Source organism: Austrofundulus limnaeus, unplaced genomic scaffold, assembly GCF_001266775.1.
Source record: "Austrofundulus limnaeus strain Quisiro unplaced genomic scaffold, Austrofundulus_limnaeus-1.0 Scaffold1169, whole genome shotgun sequence".
Classification (NCBI taxonomy): Eukaryota; Metazoa; Chordata; class Actinopteri; order Cyprinodontiformes; family Rivulidae; genus Austrofundulus; species Austrofundulus limnaeus.
The window spans coordinates 15,327-25,813 of record NW_013953571.1 but is presented as its reverse complement, the minus strand read 5'-3'; the positions used below and the strand labels follow the sequence as shown (position 1 = coordinate 25,813).

The following is a 10,487-nucleotide window of genomic DNA, read 5'->3' as shown; positions in this document are numbered from 1 at the left end:
GTTGTGTTATGTGTGTGTAGTGAATGTAAGCGGGGCTCAAAGTCCCCTTGTTTTTGTCTCTCTCTCCCTCTTTGTGTTGGTGTCATTGGAGTCCTGATTCACACCTGTTTGCTAAAAGGGGGCGGAGTCATACTTGTAATAACAGAGTTGCCCTCTATGAACAACAGAGCTAATCAAGCCTATTGTTAGTCGATGGCCCTCTTTTGCATGTGACCAACCTGTTTGTCCATGTGGAGGCGGAGCTTATAAGGCTGAGTTCACCTGAAACTCATCAGACTGAAGAAGTCTCTTGGAGGAGAGATGAAACGTTTCACTAAAGAAGATCCATCCAGAGGACCTACTGATTTTTGATTTTTGATTAGACAAAAAGAACCATTTTTGTTTTTACCTGAATATCTGTGTTATCTATCTTAAATTTGGTTGACTTTCAGTGACAATCAGCTGTAGATGTTATCAAATGATGACTTTCTGAAAGCATAATTACATTTTGTTTTGTGGTTCAAGAAAGGTTTTCAAAAAATTGCACACCTATGTTCACCTGCCTTCACTGGTGGCAGATGGCAAAGAATTATAACAACCTACAATTATAAAGAAATAATTATAATTCCTACTGAGAATCAGCTTGATGTGGTCTTCTTTAATCTTTATTTTGCAAGTATTCAGCAACAACAAAAACATATTCATTCTGTCATTCTCAGGTGTTATATGGAGGAAAGGGTGGGCGTGGCCTTCAGGCCAGGTATGTGGTGTTGGACAGTGAAGGAGATCGTCTGGTGCCAACACACTCTCTCGCACCAAGGCACGCTGACGGGACAGTCGGAGGTCTGAGACCGCTGAGCCGTTCCTTTTTCTTTCCTGGAGGAAAGCCCCCCAAGGCCAATTTCTGTTGGTTCAGCCCAGAGGAGACCTGCAGCAGAGGTGCGTTTACTGACCGTTACATAGAGTAGGAGTCTTTAGTTTCTGTTGGATGGCTCCATTAGAGGTGCAGATGTTCTCACCTGGATGTTGTGGCTCAGATTTTCTAATACAGAATTTCTATCTCAGATGTGCTAAAGTTGTTTTAGGTCTGATTTAATATTATTGTTTTTATTTTTACTTTTTTGCAGGTGTAGATGCTGCAAAAATGTTTTTCATCTTCGCTTTAGTTTGTGGTCTGATTGCAGCTCTTTACTTCTGGATCAGGTACACATACACACGCACCCAGCAAAAACTATAAAATTCTATTTAATTTCCTCAATTTTTGTATAACCTTAAAATCTGTCTATTAAACATTTTCACACTGTTATCAATCCTTCTGATTTCTGACTGAATTAAACTGAGCTGTAAGTATTAACATAAGTACCAGAAAAGGTGGAAGCTTATCTTTTTTACTAACATGTGACAAATATGTGAATTTGATGTCAGTTGGAAGTTTTACAAAGCTTTGACAAAAACATAAAATGTGTTTGTTTGTTTTTTATACTGTGAATCTGATCAGGACTGGAAATATATGTTTTCTTTCTGACAGGAAGTACAAAAGATCTTCAAACGTCACCAAACTGATCCTAACTCTAGAAGACATTGTGTTCATTGACACGCAAGTCAGCAGAAAGGTTTGAAATGATTGAGTGTTGACTGTTTGTTGATTTGTTGACTGATGAATGTTGATTTGTTGACTAAAGTTTGTTGATTTGTTGACTAATGTTTGTTGATTTGTTGACTAACGTTTGTTGATTTGTTGACTAATATTTGTTGATTTGTTGACTAATGTTTGTTGATTTGTTGACTAATGTTTGTTGATTTGTTGACTAATATTTGTTGATTTGTTGACTAATATTTGTTGATTTGTTGACCACTTCGAACCTATAAAAAACTTGGCTATGAGTGAACAAACTGATGGATTAAACATTTGCACAGAGCTCCTGTTTAAGTATCTCATGATTATTGACATGCTTTTATTTATTCTTATTTTATTTTTGCTTCTATTCTGAGTTATCTGTTGATCTTTCCTTATATGTTTCTCTGGTGTCTGTTGGATTATTTCTTAAATAAATGGACCACTCTGTATTTCATCAGCACAGAATATAAATGATTTCTAACCCTAACCCTCTTCCCTTCTTCACTTTGATCCATCACAAACCCTAACCTTGGGGACTGGGGATAATGTCCTTATTTCTTTTCCAGAAACTTAATGATGAATCCATCATGAGGAGTCTTTTGGAAATTAAAACTCCACTTCGCTCCATTGCTAGAAGTTACATCCTGACTACACCAGAGAGCTCCAACATTGGGATCCTGGAGGTACACCTGGACTTGAATTAACATTTCCAGGGTTATAACTAGAAGCTTCCATCAACTTGTCACATTCATGAGCATGAATGTCATATTAAATTTTGTCTTTCAGTAATTATCACTTTATAAAAACAACAACTCAAACATCTGAACAATATGGAAACATTACAATTGATGCATTTTATTGTCATTTAGTTTTATTATTTATTGTATTCACTATGTTTCTTTATGTATGGTGACCTAGAGTGTTTTGAGAAGTGCCTATAAATAAAAATATTCTCATTCATAATGGCACAAACTTGAAGGCTTTCAGAATTAGAAGTTTAGCTCTGCTCTGTTGATGAGTCTTTATCTAACCAGGCTGTCCAGAACAACAGCAGCACCACAGAGAGTAGCTCCTGTCCACGGTCTTTCAACAGGACTCCAGGCCAGATAGTTTGGAGAGAGGTGCTGTGACGTCACTGGAAAAAGAATACTGAAAAATAACAGCATGTAAAGGGTTTTATGGAAGTCTGATGAGTGTTAAACTTTTCAGAAAAGCTGCACAAACATTTATACCATTTTTGTGCATCGTTCTTCTTTCCTCTTGTCATTCACACACTCATGGAAGAAAGTTCCCCCATGTCAACCAAACTGCAATTTTATTTTGTATGTGAATGGTTTTTACTCTGAGATAAGGTTTGTTGTGAATTGATGCTATATGAATAAGCTTTATTGAATTAAATTTAAAAGCCTAAATTTAAGGACATTCATGCCAGTGAAGTGTGGTGAAAATTCGAACAACTGCAATTGTACCTGTTCCTTCAGACCGTCATGCTAACACTGCTCTGATTGGCTGTGCTGTTTCCAGGGTGACTGGGTTTGGCTGAAGAAAATACCTTTTGGAAAGACGACAACAGCTGTCAATCAAAACACCCAAAATATATTTAGCCAGGTACAATGAGCAGTAAATTCACACAAGTATACAAAAGAGATAAACTTTTTAGAGCAAGTTTAACAAAGCAGGCTGTAGCTGGACATAACCTAAACCTTTACCAAGAAACTGTGGTGTTACAATGATTTTTCTGATGTTTCTTTAGATTTTCTGCTTTGGTTTTTGTACATGTTAACTCAAAAAGAGGCATTCCACACATCATTTTATGCTTACTCCAATTAAAATACACAGATCCAGCAAATGAAGTTACATAAAAAGCTCTAATACTGTATTCTGAAAGGTGAGCAGGTTGTAGCCAATTAATGCAATGTGAAAAAGAATATACATACATGTAAATACCAGAGAGTTAGAGATTTATTCCCAGCTCTTGCAGTTTGCCCCAATAGTCCACCCATATGTTTATCAATGTATGAGTGAGAACATAAAAAATATGTTAAAGTAGGACATGAGTTCAAAATTCAGAAATGTAACCATGCTCCAAGGGATCTTCCTTTGTCACGTTGAAAACTTTGATCTTTAGCTGAACTTAACAGGATACATGGCTTCATAGTACAAAACCCTCAGGTATACAGCAGTCACAGTATCAACACAAAGCAGACACACAGGAAACATTTTCTGATTAGATTGTGAACAAGAGATTGTTTTAGTCTGTTTTATGTTTGTGCAGATTTAGTTTGCTTTCCATTTAGTGTTTTAAAAAGGAAACCTTTGTAAAGATAATATCAAGTACACTTTTATTTGAACATAACTAATTCTGTACTTTTTGTCTAGCTGCGTGAGATGCGTCATGAGAACCTGAATCTGTACCTAGGTCTGTTTGTGGATTCAGGCATCTTAGCCTTGGTTGTGGAACATTGTCCTCGGGGAAGTCTGGCAGATCTGCTGGCTGACAGTAACGTCAGGCTTGACTGGATGTTCAAGTCTTCTCTGCTCATGGACCTCATCAAGGTGTTTCTTCTTTGCTCTTTAAATATAAAGAGGCAGCCATGGCAGAGTGCTTAGGGCTGTCATTCTGTAACCAGTGGGTTGCTGGTTTGATTCCCCATTCCATCTAACTCAGTTGTTGTGTCCTTGGGTAAAACGCTTCACCTGCCCTGTCTGCTGGTGGTGGTCAGAGGGTGCAGGGTCACCTCTGTCATTGTGCCCCAGGCAGCTGTGGCTACAGTGTAGCTTACCACCAGTGAATGAATGCATGAATGAAAATATGATAGGATGAATGTGTATATGAATGCATGAATGTATGTATGAATAGCTGAATGACTGTAGTGTGAGGAGCTTTGGAGTCCATAGAGACTTGATAAACTCCTGAACAAATTCAGGCCATTTATCATTTAGAAAACAAAGTAATGTAGATAAAACCCCAGAATTATGAACGTTATTTAATGAATAAATTAGAACAGAACTTCTTGTTTACTTTCACAATGATCATGTCTGTTTACTGTCTGTGCTTCAGGGGATGAAGTATCTTCACCTGCGTGGTTTGACTCATGGTCGTTTGAAGTCTACAAACTGTTTGGTTGATGGCCGTTTTGTTCTGAAAATCACGGACTATGGACTTCCCATGATCCTTCAGTCTCAGAGTGTCAGCCTTCCTGATGATCCACAAGGTAATGATATGAACACATAAAAAAGGTTAGTCCTAGGTTTATCTTAAATAATTTATATAGAAAGTATTCAGATTCCTTTCAATTATTTGGAATTTTATGCTGCTTATTGTTAGAATTGTTAAATTTTTTCTCAATATTTACTCAATACCATTTCACAATGTAAAAACAGAAGTTCATAAATTAGAAAACATTAAAGAACAAACTGAAATATTAATTTACCACAAACAGTCAGAGCCTTCAGTTAGTTGAAACTTCTGTGGTGGACCTGACATGGACTCAGAATAGTCAGGTGATTGAGTGGAACTGAGTAATCAAACTTGGAACACGAATGAAAAAGGTAAGTGATTTTATTTACAGGTGCTGGGGAATAAATACAAGTCCGGATCTGAAAAAGGGGAAGAATCCAGGTGAGTCTTTTTCCAACATGAATCGGAATGAAAATATTAAATATTTTCATAGAAACAATGAAAAGTCTTTCTTACGGATTCCTGGAGAAGGACGTGGTTTTGGGGTGAGGCTTCCTTTAATCAGATAAAGTGTTTTCTTCAGGCAGAGTGGCAAAACATAAAAAAATCTTCCTTGGTTCCTGTTGTGATAAATCCTGAGCAGACCAAAAACTCCAGACGGAAACTTGGCGAGAGGTTCCTTAAAAAAACAAGAAGACATAAATGTCAATAACAAGAACTATAGATTACTTTAACAACTTGTAGTTGGCTTAAGCACTACCAAAACGGTGTTATGCATCAGCGAAGACTCATCCATCTGGAGAAGCTTTTAAAACCCAGGATGTCATCAATAGGATTGCACGCAGGTGGTGCAATTAAGCGCAGGAACCAATCAGGAAGAAACATAACAAAAACTCCACTCATGATAGTACCCTCCCCTGACGATTGCCTCCTGGCAATCTTAAACGCTTCTCCGGATTGTCCCTGTAGAATGAGGAGATGAGGGAGGGATCGAGGATGAGGCCCTTTGAAATCCAAGATCGCTCCTCAGGACCGTAACCCTCCCAGTCGACCAGGTACTGTAGACCATGCCCCTGTCGCCTGACATCCAGGATCTTGTTGACCGTGTAGGCTGGYTGATTGTCGATGAGCCGGGGGGGGGTGGAGGGAGGTTGGAAGGAGGGCTCAAAGGGCTGTTAGAGACTGCTTTGATCTGTGATACATGAAAGGTAGGGTGTATCTTCATGGAAGAAGGGAGTGAGGGATGTACCGCAGAGGGGTTTATGATGCGTTCCACCGGGAATGGWCCAATAAACTGGGGAGCCAGCTTCCGAGTGGTGTCCTTCAGTTGAATGTCCTTAGTTGACAGCCAAACCTGCTGCCCAACCTTGTAGACAGGTGCAGCAGAACGATGCTTGTCAGCAATCCTTTTGTTCTGTTCTGCTGTCCGCAGGAGCGCCTCCTTGGTTTGCCTCCAGAAATGGCGACACCTGCGGACATGATGCTGGACAGAAGGAACTGCATTCTCAGTCTCAACACTAGAAAATAACGGGGGGTTATACCCCAGGGAGGCTTCAAAAGGGGACATGCCGATGGCAGAAGATGTATGAGTGTTATGACCATATTCTATCCAGGACAAGTGCTGGCTCCAGTTGGATGGGTTATTACTCACAACACATCGTAGTGCAGCTTCCAGTTCCTGGTTGCTTCTTTCCGTCTGTCCATTGGATTGAGGATGGTACCCTGACGAGAGACTGACAGTCGTACCAATGGCTTTGCAGAATGCCTTCCAGACTTGTGAAATGAACTGTGGTCCTCGATCCGAGACGATGTCTGTGGGTATACCATGAATCCTAACAACATGTTGAATGAGGAGGCGAGCCAGCTCCATCGCTGTAGGGAGTTTGGGCAGAGGAACAAAATGTGCAGCCTTAGAGAAACGGTCAACAATGGTCAATATGACAGTGTTACCTTGTGAAAGGGGTAGACCGGTAACAAAATCCATGGCTATGTGAGACCATGGACGACCAGGGGTAGGTAATGGTTGCAATAGCCCTGCAGGGGGTCGGTTACCACTCTTACTTCTGGCGCATGTAGGACAGGCTGCCACAAACTCTTTGATGTCGGCTGTCATGGAAGGCCACCAAAAATACCTTGAGGCTAATGATGTCATCCGAAAAACTCCAGGGTGACATGAAAACTGACTTGAGTGCAACCAGTCTAGAACCTTGGTTTTAACAGAGGAAGGTACAAACATATTACCAGGAGGTCCTCCCCCCGGGTCAGGTTCGGTCCTAAGCGCCTCCTGGATCTCCTTTTCAATGACCCATGTGAGAGAGCCAACAAAGCACGTGGAGGGAAGAATGTTGTCCTGCTCCTTAGGACCTTCCGTGTCGGAGAACTGTCGGGAGAGGGCGTCCGGCATAACATTCTTGGAGCCTGGTCTGTAGGTGATGACAAAGTTAAAGCGGACAAAAAACAAAGACCAGCGGGCCTGACGAGGGTTTAATCTCTTGGCCATCTGAAGGTATGACAGGTTTTTATGATCTGTCCAAATTACAAATGGCAGTTCAGTACCTTCCAGCCAATGACGCCACTCCTCTAACGCCAACTTGATAGCCAGCAGTTCACGATCCCCCACATCGTAGTTTCTCTCCGCGGGACTGAGTCGTCGAGAGAAGAAAGCGCAGGGATGGACTTTGTCAGCAGAGGATCTTTGTGAAAGGACAGCTCCTACTCCAGAATCAGAAGCATCCACCTCCACAATGAACTGTTCGGTTGGGTTAGGGTGTCTTAAAATAGGGGCGGAAACAAAACGAGCCTTTAACTCACCGAACGCAGTCTCAGCTTCGGCAGTCCACTTGAAAAGCTTAGAGGTGGATGTGAGTTGGGTTAATGGTGCCGCAACACGACTGTAGTCTTTGATGAAACGTCGATAAAAGTTGGCGAACCCCAAAAATCTTTGAAGATATTGTCGATCTTTTGGAACCGGCCACTCTGCCACAGCTTTAACTTTGTCCGGGTCCATCTGAAAAAAACCTTCTCCGAAAATAAAAACCAAAAAGGACACAGTGGGTACATGGAACTCATATTTCTCGGCTTTAACAAAAAGCTGGTTTTCGTACAGTCTCTGAAGAACTATGCGTACGTGGTGTTTATGCTGTTTCATATCCTGAGAGTAGATGAGGATATCATCTAGATAAACAAAAACAGAAACATTGAGGAAGTCACGTAGTACGTCGTTGATAAGGGACTGGAAAACCGCAGGGGCATTGGTTAGCCCAAATGGCATAACCAGATACTCAAAATGTCCCAGGGGTGTCTTAAATGCGGTTTTCCATTCATCCCCTGCTTTGATCCTGACCAAGTGATAAGCATTACGTAAATCCAGTTTAGTGAATATGGTGGCATTATGAAGTTGTTGATGAACAGAGTCTATAAGGGGCAGAGGGTATTTGTTCTTTATGGTGATTTGGTTTAATCCACGAAAAATACATGGGCGCAGACTCATCGTTTTTGGAAACAAAAAAGAATCTGGCGCCTAGGGGGGATGTAGATGGACGAATGATACCCGAGGCTAACGACTCCTCAATATATAATCTCATAGCCTCCCTTTCAGGACCTGACAAGTTATATAAACGGCTGGAGGGCAAAGGAGCCCCAGGTAACAGTTCAACAGAACAATTGTATGGTCTGTGAGGTGGGAGAGAGAGAGCCTTGGCTTTGCTGAACACAGGTGCTAGATCATGATACTCACTGGGTACTTTAGCTAAATCAATCTCTTCAAAAGAGTCCTTCTTAATCTCTAGTTTGGGTACAGCAGCTTTCAAACAATGGTTTAAACAAAAATTACTCCAGCGCTCGACTCTCTCCTCAACCCAGTTTAACTGTGGATTGAGTTTTTTAAGCCAAGAATATCCAAGCACTAATTGTGGAGTATTAGCATTGATAACAAATAACTCACCCAATTCATGGTGATTTCCGGAAAGAAGTAGTGGTACTTTGTTGACCCGATGAGTGATGGCAGTGATTCGTTGGCCGGTGATACCCAAAACCGGTAATGGTGGATCCAGCTTCTCAGTAACGAGTCCCAGTTCCTCTACGATGTCCATTGATATTAAGTTTTGCTCTGCTCCCGAGTCTACTAATGCATGAGTGGATAACTTCTTGAGATCGGCAAAAATAGTCGCATGAATAGTGAAACGGGTGCTAGGGGAAGACTTAGATTGACCAAGCATAATCCCCATACTTAATGGTGGGTCCGGTTTTTTAACAGAGCCGAACACTTAGCAACTAAGTGATCCTTTTTACCACAGTAAAAACAGGACTTAGATTCATACCGTCTCTGTCGTTCTTCAGCAGAAAGCTGCGAGCATCCCAGCTGCGTAGGTTCCCCCTCAATATCAGCTGTATCTGATTTCGAAGATTGCGGAGTCAGAGCGGGAGGAAAAAAGGAAGTGTTGGACCGCGGTGGCTGTTGGGAGTTGAAGTCCTTTTCTCGTTTTCTTTCACGTAGTCTGTTGTCGATTCGGATCGCCAAACTGATTAGTCCATCCAATGAATCCGATTCATCCCGCGTCGCTAGTTGATCCTTTAATGAGTCAGAAAGTGCGTTAGCAAAAATACTTTTCAGAGCCGTGTCTCCCCAACCGGACTCCTCCGCTGTAATCCGGAAGTCTATTGAAAAATCAGCGACTGATCTTCTTCCCTGGCGGAGGGAAAGAAGGCGCTTCGCTGCTGCCTCCTGCTGGAGGGGGTGATCAAAAACTCGACAGAACTCCTGGAGAAAAGTCTGATAAGTTATGGAATTAGCGTTATGTGAACTCAAAAAGGCGTTAGCCCACCTTAATGCTCTTCCTTTCAATGAGCTGATTACATACATTATTTTAGAGAATTGATCAGGAAATAAAAAAGGTGACCTGATGAAAGCGAGACGACACTGGAGCAGAAATCCACCACATTTTTCCACATCTCCATCAAAAAGTTCTGCTGGACGAAAATCTGGTTCACGAGCTACAGGTCCAGCAGGAGCAGTAACTGGAGTCTGAATGGGGGGTGGTGAGGGTAAAACAAGTTCAAGTTTGTCATCCATTGAAGCAATTTTTCCGTTTAATTTGTCCAGAACATTACCAAAGACCTGTTGTTGTTGCAGTAATTGTTGCAAATAAATTTCGTGATTTTCAATCTTTTTACTTTGTGCCCGTAACATGGCTGAGGTTTGATTAGCCTCAGCTCCACTCACTGACTGGGTTGTTGGCTGATGCATACTGACATGGACTCAGAATAGTCAGGTGATTGAGTGGAACTGAGTAATCAAACTTGGAACACGAATGAAAAAGGTAAGTGATTTTATTTACAGGTGCTGGGGAATAAATACAAGTCCAAATCTGGAAAAAAGGGGAAGAATCCAGGTGAGTCTTTTTCCAACATGAATCGGAATGAAAATATTAAATATTTTCATAGAAATAATGAAAAGTCTTTCTTACGGGTTTCTGGAGAAGGACGTGGCTTTGGGGTGAGGTTTCCTTTAATCAGGTAAGTGGTTTCTTCAGGCAGAGTGGCAAAGCATAAAAATCTTCCTTGGTTCCTGTAGTGATAAATCCTGGCAGACAAAAAACTCCAGACGGTAAACTTGGCGAGAAGTTCCTTAAAAAGCAAGAAGACATAAATGTCAATAACAACAACTATAGAATACTCAATAACTTGTAGTTGGCTTAAGCACTACCAAAA

The 10,487-nt window shown here is 41.2% G+C and overlaps 1 protein-coding gene across 1 annotated transcript in view; it reads left to right on the top strand.

The window, feature by feature from the left end:
• The window catches only part of LOC106534425 (retinal guanylyl cyclase 2), a gene marked incomplete at its 5' end in the record, with an annotated part of 34,953 nt that overhangs the window by 12,161 nt on the left and 12,305 nt on the right, over positions 1-10,487 (top strand). Inside the window, 7 exon segments of the mRNA XM_014031049.1 lie at positions 699-918; positions 1,107-1,182; positions 1,508-1,592; positions 2,164-2,280; positions 3,122-3,205; positions 3,977-4,153; positions 4,659-4,812. Of these exon segments, the coding sequence (XP_013886503.1) occupies positions 699-918; positions 1,107-1,182; positions 1,508-1,592; positions 2,164-2,280; positions 3,122-3,205; positions 3,977-4,153; positions 4,659-4,812 (913 nt within the window).